General features: G+C 28.5%; 1 protein-coding gene across 4 annotated transcripts in view; it reads left to right on the forward strand.

Annotated features, from left to right (window-relative positions):
- LOC123294668 (formin-like protein) overlaps window positions 1-20,160 on the forward strand; it is a 116,843-nt gene that overhangs the window by 58,004 nt on the left and 38,679 nt on the right. For all 4 annotated transcript variants that reach the window (XM_044875772.1, XM_044875770.1, XM_044875774.1 and 1 more), the window contains exon 2: window positions 18,371-18,454. In XM_044875772.1, the coding sequence (XP_044731707.1) occupies window positions 18,371-18,454 (84 nt within the window). The remainder of the gene's footprint in view (window positions 1-18,370; window positions 18,455-20,160) is intronic.

Genomic DNA, 20,160 nt, shown 5'->3' on the forward strand with positions numbered 1-20,160 from the left:
AATGGGCTTGTCGAAGCCATTCCTTGATTCGGTAAATTACGAAACATCTTGCTATGGGAATAATATGCTCAGGTGAAATGTGCATTTGAGACCACCTCTCGTGCCAACGAGGATACACCGGAACTAGTATAATTTTTATTATCCCAATACTGTTTTGTGATTACAAATAATTCCTTTACAAGAAAGTAAAAAGGAAAAACATTTAAATTAAGTTTAATTTAAAATCTGCTTTTTTAATGTTTATTTAATATCAAAATTATAATTTTATTAGTTAAATAAATGCCGGCCTCAAAAACCAAAGGAATTTCGATGAATAATTTCAATTTGTAATAATGAAGATAATACTTTAATATAATCAAAGAACAAAATTTTTGTAAACATTAACGATCATAACGATCATAGTTTTAAAATAGAAACCAAATGTTAGTGTGTAATGAACTTTTCAGTGAAATTTATTATGTGGAACTGTTTACACTGTCAACAATAATATTACTAGTTCAAGATCATCAGAAAATACATCGTGTTTACTGTAAAAAGTTCAATTTACCTTTGATTTAATTTTAGAGAACAAATTTTTGCTACATTTTCAAGTGACGGTATTTCCAGCATGAAACCACCTGTCGACAGATTTGACCTATTTTTTTTTCACAGTTTCATGAATAATGTTAGCTGTGACATCCCGAAGTTGTAGATTTTTTGTCGTTTAGATCGTTAGATAATCAGCTGTAAAGTTCGCAATTTCGGGGGTCAAAGCATGTAAAACTCACTGTCCGTCCAGCTATTTTTTACGATATTCAAAAATTCTCTCGATAGAATTGAGAATAAAAGTAGAATGATTGAAAGGGAAAAATTTTTTTATTTGAGGTATTAAGTTTGACGTAAATTGTCAAAATTGGAAACTTATCTCGTTTTTTAAACGGTCAAAATTTCTGAAAGTTTACTATCCCTATTCTTAGCCTGTTAAAAAAAATTCGTTTAATCTGTCGAAAAATGAGTTTTACCATAGTTTTAGCATAGGAATTGCAAATACCACGCTGAAAATATCTTAAAAGTTTTATACTTGTAGTATTATCGAATTCTACCATCCTAAAGCCTGTATTTACTTATCGTAAATATTGCCAACTGAATTTTGCAAGTAAAAATTTATAAAAGAGGAAGTAGATTTATACCTACTTTCCGAGGAAGTTTGTAGTTTGGTAGGCTCTCCAAAAGTAAGCCACTCACAAAGTTTCAAGTAACTTTTCTCTAATCAGAAACACATTGTATATTACACAGTTTTAAAAGATGGCAAATGTTTATTTTAATCACTTTGAAAGTTATTTTTGGTACTTAAAATCTGAGATTTTAGAGGGTGTAAAATATACTCTTTATAAATAACATTAACAACAAATTTTGTCTGTTTAAGTTCCTCTAGTGTCAAATGATGCAATCTTTCCTTAGCAAATATATTTGCTTTTTTTTATCTTTTAAAATACAATGTTTAAAAATAAACTTTTATTGACTGTTTGATTTGTTGGTTCTTTGGATAGATTAAAGGAATCAATGCGTAAATTTTTTTAAATGTTACGAATCAAATAAAATACAAATTTAAAGAGACAAATAATGGATTGATTGAGTTAAATGATTCGTTTGGTTTACACTGTTATACTTGGATTTATTCCAAATAATTTACTTTGTTCAATTCAAATTATTTTAAAATTAAAAATATTTCAGTATTCAAATTCAAGTGTAAAACTTACAATACGGAGATTTTTTAAACATTTTTTTTTTTTTAAATTTAAAAAAAAAATAATTACCTTAAAAAATAGTTGCTACGCGTCCTAGGAACTGCGTTTTTTTTCAAATATTCAAGTAGGATTACATACTTGGTTTATCAAAATCTTATTGGAATTTCACTTATGTGCTTAATTCCGGGACCAAGACGCCACATTCTTGAAACCTATTAGACCTAGGTTAATTTGAAAAGTATGACCTAAATTTAGTAGGATTCCATACTTGGGTTATCAAAATTGGGTAAAATTTGGGAAAGATAGAGCAAAATTAAATTTTTTGGATTTTGATGACGTCATGAAGTTAAAAAATTCAATTTTTTTGATAACAGAGGCATATTTGATCCGATTTTATTGGAATTTTTTTTGAAACCCACTAATTTTGGCTCGAACTTCTCAGTTTTGATGTTAGTTTTTTGCTAGCTATCATTTATGGGCTTAATTTCGGGACCAGGACTCCAAATTCTTGAAATCTATTATAGCAAGGTTAATTTTGACCACAAATTTGAAAAGTATGACCCAAATTTAGTAGGATTCCATATTTGTTTTATCAAAATTGGGTAAAATTTGGGAAAGATAGTGCAAAATTAAATTTTTTGGATTTTGATGACGTCATGAAGTTAAAAAATTCAATTTTTTTGATAACACAGGCAAATTTGATCGGATCTTATTGGAATTTTTTTTGAAACCCACTATTTTTGGGTCATTCTTTTCAGCTGTGATGTCAGTTTTTCGCTAGCTATCACTTGTAAGACTAGCTTTCGCTAAGTCTCACTTCAATATCATCTCCAATTTCATCAAGTTCTGCCGTTATAACTTGTATCACCCTGTAGACTAATAACATTAGATTACGATAAAAATCGATTTAACTGCCTCACACGACTACAACATAAAAATGTAATTTAATTTCTATGTAACTGAAGTTTCAACTAGTTATTAACTGAAAATTATAAAAAAAAAATGTAGGCCGCCGTCCACCGATTTTATCAAAAAATGATTCTTTATAATGTACTGAATAAAAAAGTATTAGGTCATTTTCCAATTCAAAGGGCCCAACACCCCCCCAGGGCACTTTGCAAATTTTTTACATATACATAACTGAATAATGGTCGCCGCCGTCCACCGATTTTTTCAAAAAATGATTCTTCATAATGTGCTGAATAAAAAAGTATTAGGTCATTTTTGAATTCAAAGGGCCCAACACCCTCTCAGGGCACTTTGAAAATTTTTAACATATACATAACTGACCCTTAATGACTTCCGCCGTCCACCGATTTTTTCAAAAAATGATTCTTTATAATGTACTGAATAAAAAAGGATTAGGTCATTTTTGAATTCAAAGGGCCCAACACCTTCTCAGGGCACTTTGAAAATTTTTAACATATACATAACTGACCCTTAATGACTTCCGCCGTCCACCGATTTTTTCAAAAAATGATTCTTTATAATGTACTGAATAAAAAAGTATTAGGTCATTTTTGAATTCAAAGGGCCCAACACCCTCTCAGGGCACTTTGAAAATTTTTAACATATACATAACTGACCCTTAATGACTTCCGCCGTCCACCGATTTTTTCAAAAAATGATTCTTTATAATGTACTGAATAAAAAAGGAGTAGGTCATTTTTGAATTCAAAGGGCCCAACACCTTCTTAGGGCACTTTGAAAATTTTTAACATATACATAACTGACCCTTAATGACTTCCGCCGTCCACCGATTTTTTCAAAAAATGATTCTTTATAATGTACTAAATAAAAAAGTATTAGATCATTTTTGAATTCAAAGGGCCCAACACCCTCTCAGGGTACTTTGAAAATTTTTTACATATACATAACTGACCCTTATTCACTTCCGCCGTCCACCGATTTTTTCAAAAAATGATTCTTTATAATGTACTGAATAAAAAAAAATTAGGTCATTTTTGAATTCAAAGGGCCCAACACCCTCTCAGGACACTTTGAAAATTTTTTACATATACACAACTGACCCTTATTCACTTCCGCCGTCCACCGATTTTTTCAAAAAATGATTCTATATAATGTACTGAATAAAAAAGTATTAGGTCATTTTTGAATTCAAAGGGCCCAACACCCTCTCAGGACACTTTGAAAATTTTTTACATATACATAACTGACCCTTATTCACTTCCGCCGTCCACCGATTTTATCAAAAAAAGATTCTTTATAATGTTCTGAATAAAAAAATATTAGATCATTTTCCAATTCAATGGAAGAAATGCACTTTAAAAATTGTTTACATATACATTGCTGAACCTTATTTTTATCCGCTGTCTATAAATAATGCCAAAAAAGGATTCCTTTTAACGCCCTGAAGAATTAACTAGCGCGGCAATTTTCGATTTAGAGGGCCCATCATCCCCGTGGTTCGCTTTGAAATTTTATTTTTTTAAATGAAGTTTTAACTTAAAAATTCTTAATTAAAATTTCGAAAATGATATAATACTATTTTAATATTACTAATAATTAGTAATAACTACTAATAAATAGTTATAACGCTTAAAATATTTTAGTAGTTCGTTTTTAATGACCAAGAGATATATGTTTTTTCATTTTTAATAAACATTCTGTATAGTGGGTTCGTACATGCTACCTGTATATAATACACATCATATTAAGTTTTAAGAAGAGTTTTAAGAAACAGTATATTAATTATTTAAGATACTGTTTCAATTTTAAAGTTTAGTCGCTGGATTCGTCATGTAACTTTTATTTGATTAACGTGAATATTAAATTAATAATAATTTTTCCAGTAAATTATTAAGAACAGTAAGTAAAACTCATACTACGAACAAATACAAAATTTTGATTTCTCTTTTTTGAATTCGTAATACTAAATTTCTTACCTTGTAATAAAATTTTCCTGATTTTCATTCATTCATTCCTTGTAATAAAATTTTCACTGATTTTTCACTCATTTCACTTTAATCACTTTCAACATTTAAGAAACAATGCTTTTCACAGATTTTACAAATTCACTTAAAAAAAACACTCTGAATTAATTCAAAAACTACATATTCCATTTATTAAAACTCTGAATTAATTCATAAACTACATATTCCACTAATTAAAACTCTGAATTAATTCAAAAACTTAAAAAATCTTCACCCACTACACACTGAATTAATAACATAACTAATTCATTATAAAAATTTTAACTACTGAATATCGAAAATACATATTAAAATGAATTAAAGAAGAAACACATTTATGAAAGAGAGTCAAAGATATTCAAAAAAACAATAGTCCTATCCTTCAGTCCATATGTTTAATTGTATGAACACTCAACGATATTTAGATTTATTATTGTAAATTTTAATCAAGTTTCTGCAGGTTCATGACATTTTTTATAGAACCTGTACTGTGGATGGACAGAAGAATAGAAGTATTGTTTTTTTGAATATCTTTTGCTCTCTTTGATAAATGTGTTTCTTCTTTAATTCATTTTAATATGTATTTTCGATATTCAGTAGTTAAAATTTTTATAATGAATTAGTTATGTTATTAATTCAGTGTTTAGTGGGTGAAGATTTTTTAAGTTTTTGAATTAATTCAGAGTTTTAATTAGTGGAATATGTAGTTTATGAATTAATTCTGAGTTTTAATAAATGGAATATGTAGTTTTTGAATTAATTCAGAGTGTTTTTTTTAAGTGAATTTGTAAAATCTGTGAAAAGCATTGTTTCTTAAATGTTGAAAGTGATTAAAGTGAAATGAGTGAAAAATCAGTGAAAATTTTATTACAAGGAATGAATGAATGAAAATCAGGAAAATTTTATTACAAGGTAAGAAATTTAGTATTACGAATTCAAAAAAGAGAAATCAAAATTTTGTATTTGTTCGTAGTATGAGTTTTACTTACTGTTCTTAATAATTTACTGGAAAAATTATTATTAATTTAATATTCACGTTAATCAAATAAAAGTTACATGACGAATCCAGCGACTAAACTTTAAAATTGAAACAGTATCTTAAATAATTAATATACTGTTTCTTAAAACTCTTCTTAAAACTTAATATGATGTGTATTATATACAGGTAGCATGTACGAACCCACTATACAGAATGTTTATTAAAAATGAAAAAACATATATCTCTTGGTCATTAAAAACGAACTACTAAAATATTTTAAGCGTTATAACTATTTATTAGTAGTTATTACTAATTATTAGTAATATTAAAATAGTATTATATCATTTTCGAAATTTTAATTAAGAATTTTTAAGTTAAAACTTCATTTAAAAAAATAAAATTTCAAAGCGAACCACGGGGATGATGGGCCCTCTAAATCGAAAATTGCCGCGCTAGTTAATTCTTCAGGGCGTTAAAAGGAATCCTTTTTTGGCATTATTTATAGACAGCGGATAAAAATAAGATTCAGCAATGTATATGTAAACAATTTTTAAAGTGCATTTCTTCCATTGAATTGGAAAATGATCTAATATTTTTTTATTCAGAACATTATAAAGAATCTTTTTTTGATAAAATCGGTGGACGGCGGAAGTGAATAAGGGTCAGTTATGTATATGTTAAAAATTTTCAAAGTGCCCTGAGAGGGTGTTGGGCCCTTTGAATTCAAAAATGACCTAATACTTTTTTATTCAGTACATTATAAAGAATCATTTTTTGAAAAAATCGGTGGACGGCGGAAGTCATTAAGGGTCAGTTATGTATATGTTAAAAATTTTCAAAGTGCCCTGAGAAGGTGTTGGGCCCTTTGAATTCAAAAATGACCTAATACTTTTTTATTCAGTACATTATAAAGAATCATTTTTTGAAAAAATCGGTGGACGGCGGAAGTCATTAAGGGTCAGTTATGTATATGTTAAAAATTTTCAAAGTGCCCTGAGAGGGTGTTGGGCCCTTTGAATTCAAAAATGACCTAATACTTTTTTATTCAGTACATTATAAAGAATCATTTTTTGAAAAAATCGGTGGACGGCGGAAGTCATTAAGGGTCAGTTATGTATATGTTAAAAATTTTCAAAGTGCCCTGAGAGGGTGTTGGGCCCTTTGAATTCAAAAATGACCTTATACTTTTTTATTCAGTACATTATAAAGAATCATTTTTTGAAAAAATCGGTGGACGGCGGCGACCATTATTCAGTTATGTATATGTAAAAAATTTTCAAAGTGCCCCGGGGGGGTGTTGGGCCCTTTGAATTGGAAAATGACCTAATACTTTTTTATTCAGTACATTATAAAGAATCATTTTTTGATAAAATCGGTGGACGGCGGCCTACATTTTTTTTTTATAATTTTCAGTTAATAACTAGTTGAAACTTCAGTTACATTAATTTCTAATATGTGCAACGCAATAAGCAATAAAAACAAAGCTTATCCCCATGTATTGTGTAAATAAATTTCCAGGTCAAGTAAATTTTCATATCGTTTACTAAAATCAATAATTGCATGGATAAATGAAAAAAAAAATAAAAGGAAATGAAATTTAATTTTTGTAGTTATAAATCATAATATTTCAAAAGAAAGAAATATGAAATGTATTATTTACGTACTAAGGTTAAATTGGCACGCAAATATATTTTATCCATGAAAAAGGAAGTTCCTGTTTACATTTGGAAGCACGAACAACAGATAATGTAATAAGATTGATATAAATAATGATAACGGTAAATAGAAATGTTTTTATAAAAAAATATTAAATCATAAAAATATCTTTTTCGTTTTATTGTTTGATAATATTTGGGTATCTATGTCACTTTTAATTATCATACAGGGTATTCGTTGTGTGCGTAGTCATGGTAGGGACAATAAAATCGATGCCAGCGCTTTCAGTGAAAAAGGGGGCTTGGCGTTAAAGGGGGCTGTTATTACTAATTTGCAGTTCTTTACATGTTAATGTAATAGAAATGTCAAATTAAAATTATTGAAAAACACGAATTAATTAAACTTAATGCATTAAAAATTGTGAAAATAAGAAATCAAATTGAACAAATATTATTTTTCAAATGTAAATTATCATAATTATTTATTTAAATTTGTGAGACAATAATATTAAATTTTCAATGTAAGTCTTAAATGCAATCCATACAATTATATATGCATCCATACAATTCTATAATTAAAGTAGTGTATCGTTACCATGGAAACGAAACTCACGCACGGAGCGAATAATCAAATTAACCTATTTTGTTGATTTAAAATATTTTAATATTTTGATGGAATTTATTTTAATATCAATAATGTTGTGTTAGACACGCATCAATTTTATTAACCCTAACTTAATAGTAAGAATTACACATCTAGGGAGCAAAAGTCAGATTAGCAGATACTCGGCCGCTTTTTAAAACAAAGACTATCACATGATAGCCCTAACTTATCCTACCTTTTGTTCACAATTTTATGGATTTATATTTTTCTAAATTTTTTGAAAATGAAGTTTTGCCCATGATACTCGCTGACATTGTTACTTTCTATTGGCCCAATCATTAAATTAACCTTAGTTTTATACTTTTTGGATCAAAATTCCCATCCACTGAGTTTCACCAAATTCCAAAATAAATTTTTCTTTGCGTTTTTCTCGATTTTTTCAAAGGGGTGTACCCATAAAAAAAATTACAAAAAATCGAAAAAATTTTGTAATCTTCAATTTTGATAAAACTTAGTATATAAGGTAATTTTGACCCAAAAAGTACAAAAATCGGGTGCATTTGATGACTGGTCGAATAGTTTTTGAGATATGGACTAAAATCGATCAAAATATTGCGATATTTCAGAAACTCTGCATTCAATCATTAAATTAACCTGATTTTTATAATTTTTGGATAAAAATTACCCCATAAACCGAGTTTCATCAAATTCCAAAACAAAAATTTTTTTTTCCGATTTTTTCAAAGGGGTACCCCCTTAAAAAAATTGCATAAAATTTTATATTTATATTTATTTATACAAAATCAGTAAGCAGTTGTAACTTTTCTCTAAACTAATGTTGGTGGTTATTTATAGAATTATCACTGCTTTGTGGCTAAAATACGCACTTCTAGCATAAAATAACTGACAAATAATAGAAAACAAAACTATGTCGGAATTTCACCATTCAATCAAAAATAATACTAATTATATGCTGTTTGATATTTTTAATTAATAAAAATATTAAATATATAAATTGATATAGACGTATAGAAATAGATGGCGCCAGAATGGATTGAGTGTGCAAAATCCGTTGAGAGCATGTTACCCAGCTTTTAGCCCAAGGGAGTTCAAAACAGAAATTTTTAATCTAGAGTGGGAAAAACAAAAATTTTTTGTCTAGAAATTTCATAATTTAAACAGTATTTAGACATAAACTGTTGTATTCTTTACTTTCATACTTAGCCATTCAAATCGAAATGGTTGAGCAGACCTTTACGCATACGAAAACTAAATCTACTATTTTGAAAATGTCCAAATTTTATTAAACTCTCAAAATCTTGATTATTTTTTATGGGTACATCAAGTTCAAAATTGCTACCATTAAGGTAGTACTATCGGTAATAGACTTTACATTCAGAATTTAATGAAACTTGGCATAGTTTCATTATTATATCATAATTAACCAGTTAAATTTTTAGGGGCCTTTAGAGAACTGAAAAAAAGAAATTTTAACATTGATTCATATGAGAAATCACAGATTTAATTTCATTTCACAAAACTGAACGTTCAGATTTTCAGTTCTCTGAAGGCCCCTAAAAATTAAACTGGTTAATTATGATATAATAATGCACAACTATGCCAAGTTTCATTAAATTCTGAATGTAAAGTCTATTACCGATAGTACTACCTTATACTTTGCCTCTACTTTTCTCATACGTTGGGCAAATGAAAAAAATCATTTAATCTTCATTTAAATGAAGAATATCCTTTTTGGACAAAAGAAGAAATGTCATTGAACTATTTTAACACTCATTAGCGATTAGTGTCCACTAGAATTTCACCCAAATACAAATAAATATATTTTTTTGTATATACATAATAATAATAAAATATATTGTGACAGAGGTCATTATACTCATCATCAACAAATAATAATGTAGCTCACTCAATAACATAACAATATAAAAAAAAATATAACTAGTATTACCATTAATTGCTTGCACTGCAGTTATTTCATTCATACCAAATATTATTTCGTACCTATAGATATAAAATCAATCATCTGTTGTAGATTTTATTATAATAATCGAATTTATTCAAATACAACAGCTGTATATAGCTGCCACTCTAGCAGATTTAGCCCCGACTCTTGTAATTTTTGCAAATCGAATGTTTTACCTAAAATTTAATCGTTGCAAAATAAAATCGTTTGTCTATTAGAATTCTTATATATTTCTTGTTAAAAAAAATTTCCACAACTGTTTATTGTCGCAAACCGAGCCAAGCTTGGTCCGCCCAGGTACTATATTATAGAGTAAGATGAAGTACTTAGAGTCTATTGTACCTTCAATCTCTCTGTAGTTTACTATTTACTGGACAGCAGGCTGAAGACTGATTGTAAAAAGGGTTTGTAAAAACAATGTCTATTCTAGTTCGGGGCCTAAATCTGATGCTCCTTTCACCTTAAATTTTATTTAATTTTCGGTGGTAATTCAATATATCTTACACTCTTTTTCTGATCTACCTTCAATCAAAAGTGAACTTCGACAAAATTGTATGTGAAAATGTTCTTAAACTATTTCTAAGCTAGAGTTCTGTGGAATTAATAAAAATATTTTACCCAGTATGTATGTATACTTGTATACAGAATGTTCGATTTACATCTAGGTATATAAATATCACGAGTATGACAGAGTACATGCTTTAAGCAATGCATCTAAGTAAGAGGTGTTATAGGTGTTATATGAAATTGCAAAAGTTACTTGTATCGTGGTTTATCTGATCTATTCAATCATGAAACTCCCACTCTCCAAGCATCTTACAACTATCTCAACGCATATCGAAGCTTCAACACATGTATATAATACCTCTCATTTAGATGCATTGCTTAACGCATGTATTCTGTCATACTCGTGATATTTATATGCCTAGATGTAAATCGAACATTCTGTATACCATTATTTATCGATGTTTAAATTAATATGAATAACCGCTTTTGAGATTAAGTTATTCCGGTATCAATATCGTTCAATTATAAATCATAAAACGTTTAAAATATTTGATTAGTTACACTACCTACAAATAAGTTAAATATTATATTACGCGGCCTTGAAGCTAATCTGTGCAAAAAATTTGATTTTGACCAACTAAGTGATAATCCACGTACGCCCAACGAGGCAGAAAGTATGGACAAAAGGTGTATTTTAAGTAAAAAAATTTAATTCTCTATGATATATATTTTTTTTTTTCAAAAATTATCTACATATCGGACGAAACACGTCTGTCTCTCTGTATTCCATTTTAATAATATAAAAAGACAAATGTACATATAAATAAAAATATAAAAATATCATATTACCATAAACCTATTGTTAAGGCCTTCCTCCTATTGAATATCCATGAAAGGCCAAAAATACAAGCAAAAGAATTAATAATAATTGTATGTCCCCAACTGCTGACTATACGCATATCAGTTAAAAATACCCGGTGTATCAAAATTTAGTTAAAAGAAATATTGATTTCTTATATTCAGAAAAACAAATGAAAACGGAATTGTTACTTACTTGTTTTCTACTCTCAATTGTTTTAACAAGCGGTTTTTTTGGAACAGGAATTAACATTTTTACATATACATATAATGTTAAGCATATTTTGCATATTTAATTAGCTTTAAAGACTTCACCCACTGCGTATTTCTCTTTTACGTATAGTCCTATATGGTTCCATTAAATAGATAGGCATTTCCAAATAGATTAAATTGGCAATACATAGTCGATGTGGTACTGAAGTCGTGTGAGTGCGATCCCTGTAGTCCACACGACTAACTTCCCAAAGGAGGAAAAACCATTAAAAAAAAGGTCTTGTTAGCCTTCATAGATTATTCTTCGAACATGTACTGCAGCTTATGCTGGAACGATCATTATCTCCATAGATAAATGATGTGTTTTATCCACTTTGCGATTGTGTTTTATCCACAAGCGATTGCGCGGCGAATAAGCCCAGTCACGTGTTAATGTCGTAACTGGTTCGCGAGAACATACGCACATATGTACACACACACACACACAGACATCACATAGAAAAAGGTTTGATTCGAATATTGCGGCCTTGAAACCGCGGAAATATGTAAAACTGGAGATTTTCAAAATCGGCCCCATTACATTAACTTTCCTTGGGAAGTTAATAAAAACCCCAGTTACTTTTGTAATCAAAAATAAAAAAATATTATACAAAATCCCTCTTTCGTTGAAGGTACAATTCAGGTGGAAATTATTTTAAAAAATTTTTTAATATGTTCATCGTTTTATTTATTTTATATTATGTTTGTTTATCGACTAAATTTTGAAACTCCCAATACATGAAATAATGCTTATACATGTTGTATTATACAAATATACGCTGCCTAAACATTTATAACGTCATATCCGTTATTTAAGTCTCTGCAAGCCCGCCTTGTCCACGATTTTTATCATATCTGGCCATTATTCAATCAGTATTATTATTATTATTAATAAATTTATGTAATTATTTGTATTATTTGATTTTATAATTACTATTATTTATTTATATGACAATTAGTATTACTATATTGCACCAGACGCCATTTATATACTATTCTTTCAATCTTCTTGAACCGTATGGCGACATTATTGATCGTAATATCCTGTTGTTGATCTGATCATTGTCTCGTTACGTTCTGACAAAATAAATAAATAAACACGATAAAACAGACAGGCAAACATATTTTGCATTCATCAACATCTCTATTGAATTTTTTAAAATTCAATACCATTTGTGCTAATATGAAAAATTAATAGCTAAATCATTGGCGGTTTAACCTGTAGAGAATTTTGACATGCCTACTAAACATTATACAGCAAAAGATTCATGTCACGTTATTTTAAACTGTGGGCGTTTAGTGAATAAGTTTTTGTAAAATTAATATGCTTGGATCCACTGCATAGCTTTAACTGGTTAATATTAGATATTCGCTGCGTGGAGAATCGAAAATAGCGCTGTGCCGCGGAAATATTTGTCAATACTATATTATCTTTTCATCATGTTAATTAAATTAATATGTTAACTCTACGTTGATGAAAGATTTTTTGGTATCAGTTAACTTCTAAAAGTCTATTTTCATTTCATCTTGATGCAGTGTTTCTGATATTTTATTTGTTTATACAGCATTTTTTTTGGAAAATTCTCGAATAGTTTTAAAAACGTTTTCTAGTAAACCTATAAAACTAGTAAAACGTATTAGAATTATTATTATAAATATATAAACAAATCATTAGTATCACAAATTTATGAACAGTAGTTAGGTTAGGTTAGGTAATATTGGCTGCCCATGAAGGATACACTTAGGCTATAGAACCCATTGTGATACCATATATGTGTTTTACCACCTTTCCGCTGATAATTTCATTCATCAGCTCCTTAACTTCAGAGGCTGAGTGCACCTCCTTCATGCATATACCTTGCACTACACCAGCCCATCACAACTATTAATTAAATTAATTTTGTTGTGATGGCGGGAATCGAAGCCGCTACCCTAAGCATACCGCGGATGGAATTGGTTACGCCTTAACCAACTGAGCTAATAGGTAATGAACCAAATAGCAAACTCAAAATTGTTTATAACAACAATAAAGCCAGTGGTTTACAATTTCAAATATTGCCATCTTGTTTAGCGTGGCTACGTCCGTCTATAAGAAAAAGAATCGTGAATAAGCCAGTCCATGGTCCACTTTATCACGATCACGTATCATTTCGCTTTGTTTGATCACGTGTGAGGTGTATATTATATCTTTATAGGAAATAAAATGCACCAAGTTTAACAATTTTTAATAAAAACAATGAAAAAATAAAATGCTTATTTTTTTTATTTATATAGAAACAATTTCCTGTTGCACTTAAAATACACAAATGATTTATAGATTTATTTATTATTTAATAATATCAGATAAATTATGACATACAAGATTATTAGATTAATAATATACGGACATAACATGCCTTCCTGATTTTTATTGATTTTTGTTAAATATTTTATTGATTGTTTTAAAACAAGTTTGATGCACTCCAAGAAAATTAATTTGCAAGCCCAAAATACGGTCACTAATTACAGAGACATTTTTATATTTTAATACTTTTATTATAGATCATTTTTAGGTTGTTAACTTTTTGTAAATTATTCCCAAATTATTTCAGATAAAGTCAGAAAAAATCTACAAATTTTTTCGCTTTAATCGATTATTTTATTTTGCTTCAGAGAGAGACAGAGATTGACACGAAATAATTTAATCTTAATTTTTAAAGCCTCTTCAAATAAATGAATGGGCATACAACTCCTAGCTCTATAAGGGGGCAAGGGTAGGTGACGCACCATAACCTTTATTTTCCAATAATTTTTAATCTAAGAGATTTTGGAAAAATTCGAAATTCATCCGGTTTGTTATTGAAATATCTATCAAAATTTTCTTTGCAATTCGAAATTTGGAAAACTTTTGCGACTTTTGAAAGTGTGTAGCTATCAGAATTCGGAATCTATGGATCAAAATACTAATAAAACGCTTTTTCGGGAAAAAACTTAACCAAGATGAAGCGCACCGTCCTTGGCCGTTGGATTATTGTATAATTAATAATAGATAACAAATGAACACATACTTAAATCTAATTAATCTAAATTATAGTAATTAGTACATTGATTATTGTTATTGTTTACATATTTTCTCAACATTTATAATTTTATATGATTCATTGTTTATAATTAAAATAACTTTTTTTATTTATTTATTTAATAAAATAGATAAAAAGTTTTTTTTTTGAATCTCTAGTATATAACATTGAATTTTAAAAGTTATAATATGTATTTTAATTATTTTTTATTTATTTGTATTTTAATTTATTTTATTTCATACCTTTTTACAATAATTTAATATTTGTTTATTCAATAATGACATCTCTATTATTAATCATAGAGATATTGTAATAATAGACTGCCTATATGCTAGCCATAAGTGAGAGAGCGTTCACTGGTGAGAAAAAGAACGTTGGAGACGAGCTCCTATATCTTTATTCTATGTATCAAATGTTGACGTCATCACAAAGGAGCTGATACGGTAGCTCGGCAGCGTTCTCTCACTTACTTGCGGACACTTTCAATGTTCTCTCTCGCACTGTATAGAGGGTACTACTTAAGTTGGCTACATATGAAAAACTTTTTTATTTATAAGGTTTACGAAAAAAAATTATTCATTATAAAAATCTCTGCTTTAAAAAATATTAGATTAGATTAGGTTAGGTTAAGTTAGGTTAGAGTGGCTGCCCTGGGGTGGGACACACTTAGACCATAGGGTCCGTTCTGATACCGTAAAAGGGTTAGCCCATCCCCGGCCACTACTCCATGAACCTGCAATTGTATTCAGACCATATCTGTCTTGTAGTACCACAAGTACGTTCTTCCCTCCATCTAAGATTGGCCTTTTTCAAGATATCCTCTTTCAGGAGCAACTTGCAGTTCGCAAATGGAACTCCCGGTTGTTTATTGATGCTTGTGTCCGGCTGCATTGTGCCATTTCTGGCAAGCTCATCGGCTTCACAATTTCCTGGAATGTCCATGTGTCCCGGTACCCATACCAGGTTTACATTCATTTCATTCATTTAAGGACGTACCGAAAAAATATTAACTTTCAGCTATTTTATTTTGACATCGAATGTATAGGTTATCCCCACAAATTGAAGTTCGATAGGAATATTAATGGTCGCTTAGAAATGTAGATTATTCAGAATAAATAATAAGGGAAAATGCTCTAGAAATCACTCTCGAGATATGTAGGAGCGTATTTAAAGAAGTTTGTAAAAGAACAATGATCCTAATTTTATATCCAATCCATCCGATAATAATTAAGTGGATCAAATTAAGTGTCAATTTTTGAGGAATAGGGGTAATCTTCTATAAAATATTTCGAAATATTGAAAATTTATTCAGTTAATTTTGAAAAATCAACTTGTAATAATAAAAAAAATACACAAACAAACGACTTAGTTTTTTATGATTTCTTAATCATAAATAATTCTCTGACTAAAACAATAACTTTTTTTTATCAATAAAAAAGTAGAAATATAAAAAACCTGCAATAAAACCACATTTTATCAAAAACAATAATATTTGTTTAAGGTAGTACTGTCGGTAATAGACTTTGCATTCAGAATTTAATGAAACTTTACACAGTTGTCCATTATTATATCATAATTAACCAGTTTAATTTTTAGGGGCCTTCAGAGAACTGAAAATCAGAACGTCCAGTTTTGTGAAATAAAATAAAATCTGTGATTTCCCATAGGGATCAATGTTAAAATATATTTTTTTCAGTTCTCTGAAGACACCTAAAAATTTAACTGGTTAATTATGATATAATAATGGACAACTTTGCCAAGTTTCATTAAATTCTGAATGCAAAGTCTATTATCGATAGTACTACCTTAATACAATTATATTTGCTAATACGTTCGTAACGCAAATGTTTGCTTAAACTAAATTGCTTGCACACGCATCATGCAATTTTTAATTGTCTCAGCATTCTTTAATTAACAAAAAAAAAGTATTTTTTTTTGTTAATTTTAAATTAGAATTTGTACATTCCAATGGCATGCATGCAATCAAAATTATATTAAAAGTAAAACCTTGTTTATGTGGATTTGAAGGTCACACACATCAAAATATAACAATTGCATTATTATGTTTGTTTGTTATGGTTTATTACTTTTTCCTATTATTTTTTTAGTTTATCATTTTAGCGAATTTTCATATAAAATAAGCTATTGGTTTTGTACCATTAAATCACATTAAGCTTTAAGTTTTGAAATAAATTTATTGGAAATTTCATGTTCGACAAATTTGTATCACAATTTTTAATGTAACGTGAATCGTTAAGTATATGCTTCGCAAAAACCATATTAAAAAAAGTTTGGAGCACTATAAATAAAAACCTATGCATTATAATTTTATATAAAAGTTATAGCATGATCCCTATATGATAATGATCCCTACTATTTTTGTTGTACGATGAATTAATAATTATTAATTATTATCACTAAAACTATTACACAAATGTATAACATTTCATTCTTTTTGACTAATAAATTTCACCGATTTATACCGTAAAGAGCCGAATATCCGTAAATTAACGAAAGTATACGAACAAGTCCGAAAATTTTCTAAGGTAATATTTTTTTCTTACACCTTTACTCACATGCTTGGAGAAATTATCAAAATTTCTGAACATAATTTTTTTTTGCGCTTTTCTCGATTTTTCAAAGGGGTCGTGTTGAAATATGTAATTTAAATAAATTTTACACTGCATAATTATTATTACTTATGTTATAAATGTTTGTAAACATTGTTATTTATATTTCTGTGTAAGTTCAAGGTCTTTCAGCAATATTAAATTAAGGGACGGTGTTGAAATATGTAATTGTAATATTGTATAATTCAATGAACTTACACGCGTTATGTATGTATGTCAACTTATTGTTTGTGTAATGCTTTGACTGCATTTTATTTCATATATATAGACCTACATTTTGGGCAATAAAGTACTTCTAAATATTTAACCACAAGGGCTTTATTTCGATTTCCTCAACAGGTCGTACCCCTTACAAAAAGACGTACCCCTTAAAAAAATTGCAAAAAATCGAAAAAATTTTCTTATCTCCAATTTCGATAAAACTCAGTTTATAAGGTAATTTTGACCCAAAAAAACAAAAATCGGGTGCATTTGTTGACTGGTCGAATAGTTTTTGAGATACGGACTAAAATCGATCCAAATATTGCGATATCTCAGAAACTCTGCATCCAATCATTAAATTAACCTGATTTTTATACTTTTTGGATCAAAATTACCCCATCCACTGACTTTCATCAAATTCCATAACCAAATTTTTTCCCCGATTTCCTCGATTTTTTCAAAGGGGTACACCCCTTACAAAAAATTGCAAAAAATCGAAAAAATTTTCTTATCTCCAATTTCGATAAAATTCAGTATATAAGGTAATTTTGACCCAAAAAGTACAAAAATCGGGTGCATTTGTTGGCTGGTCGGATAGTTTTTGAGATATGGACTAAAATCGATCAAAATATTGCGATATTTCAGAAACTCTGCATTCAATCATTAAATTAACCTGATTTTTATAATTTTTGGATCAAAATTACCCCATCCACCGAGTTTCATCAATTTCCAAAACAAAATTGTTTTTTGCGTTTTTCTCGACAACAAAATTTCAGGCTTCTAGACCCAGCGCTTTCAGCAATACGTTGATCGATGAGTCAGCTCCCATTCTTATATATATAGATTATGCCCTGGAGAAAAATTTGCTTAGTTTACGCAGCTCCTGTATGACAATTTTTTTTATTACTTGTTTTAAAATTATCAATTCCAGCAATTAATTAATATTTAATTAAAATTAATGTGTTTTTATTATTGTTACAGGCGTCCATGGATTTACCACCAGACAAAGCAAAACTATTAAAAAATTATGATGATGAAAAGAAATGGGATATTATCTGTGATCAGGTATTTATTTTATTAAATTTTATTTTTTTATTATTTTCTTACAAATTGGATTTTGTCTGAGAAATAAATTAACATAGGAGTAAATATGACTCACAAATGAACCGATTTTAGTTGTGTTAAAATGAAATATGGAAGACTTTTGTCCCGAAACGGAGGAACAGTTTGTCAAATGATTCATTTTCCAAGAACATTTAAGAGAAGGGTGAGGGTTGTTAGAAGTACTTGGTGTTTTACATCGTTGCCAATTAATATTTTATTTCTAAGAATTAATTAACTTATAAATTAATTTATTGAATAACAAAATTCTATGTAAAAGTACCTACTTCAATAAATTCGTTAGTTTTTTTTTTGCGGTTTTGTTATCAGAGATTTGTGCTTATTCGCACCGTGCATGAGTTTTATTGGAGGCGTTTCCATGGTAACGATACGCTACTTTAATTATAGAATTGTATGGATGCATATATAATTGTATGGATTGCATTTATGACTTACATTAAAAATTTAATATTATTGTCTCACAAATTTAAATAAATAATTATGATAATTTACATTTGAAAAATATTATTTGTGCAATTTGATTTCTTATTTTCACAATTTTTAATGCATTAAGTTTAATTAATTAGTGTTTTTCAATAATTTTAATTTGACATATTCTATAACATTAACATGTAAAGAATTGCAAATTAGTCATAACAGCGTTCTTTATCGCCAAAATTTTTCACTGGAAGCGCTAGCATCGATTTTATCGACCCTACCATGGCTACGCACACAACGAATATGAAATGCGCTCAATTTGATTCGTAAACAAAATCTGACAGGACAGAACCGTTTATCATTTTTCTCAATTTTCTTTTCTACTAAACTTACCAAAGAGAATTTTAACGCTTTGATCTTCAACTGTCGCAAAAGTAACGGTATGGTTTCCAGAGAAATAATATTTCGAAAAATGTTTTTCAAAGCTTAAAAATATATGAATTCTGGAAATATCCAATTTCCTCTTGCGCCACGCGATTTGCAACTGAAAAGATTTCAGTTTATTTTATGGAATTTATTTATAATTTAAATTTGAAAACACGTAAGCGTTTTTTATACTTAACCCTAACCTCAATTTAAGTATCATTTTACTTGAACAGAATATTGATAATTATAAGTAACCTTTGGAATATAATTTGTGATTTAGACGATTTGAATATTTAAGTAAAAATTAAGAATTTTGAGTTACATACGCATTTAACCTTGATTCAAATAACAAAATGATTCACGCGCATTAAATGATAAATTAAAACTAAACTAATTATTCAAATTCCAGAACGTTATCAATATTAATTTATATTAAATATAAGTTTTAATTTTTGTTGTTGTTGTATACTAATAAATGTTACATCAGGTGGCGTCTGAATATTTTCATAAATGTTATTCAAAAATAATTAATTATTGAATTAATTATAATTAGATTATTTCTTTTCATGTATATTTTGAAATTTTGCAAAGCTTCGACTATTTCGAAAGATAAACATCGAATCAAAAAATCTTCGAAAGTACACGAACAGTCGAATAAGTCTATAATTGAAGAATACATGACTAGTTTTTGGATGTTGAAAAAGAAGAATCCTTTAAAATTTACAAACATAAATTCTCATTTATACAACAATTTATAATACTCGCAAATACCACTAAATCAAATTTCTTTACTTTATAAATGGTTA

Source organism: Chrysoperla carnea, chromosome 3, assembly GCF_905475395.1.
Source record: "Chrysoperla carnea chromosome 3, inChrCarn1.1, whole genome shotgun sequence".
NCBI classification, from domain to species: Eukaryota; Metazoa; Arthropoda; class Insecta; order Neuroptera; family Chrysopidae; genus Chrysoperla; species Chrysoperla carnea.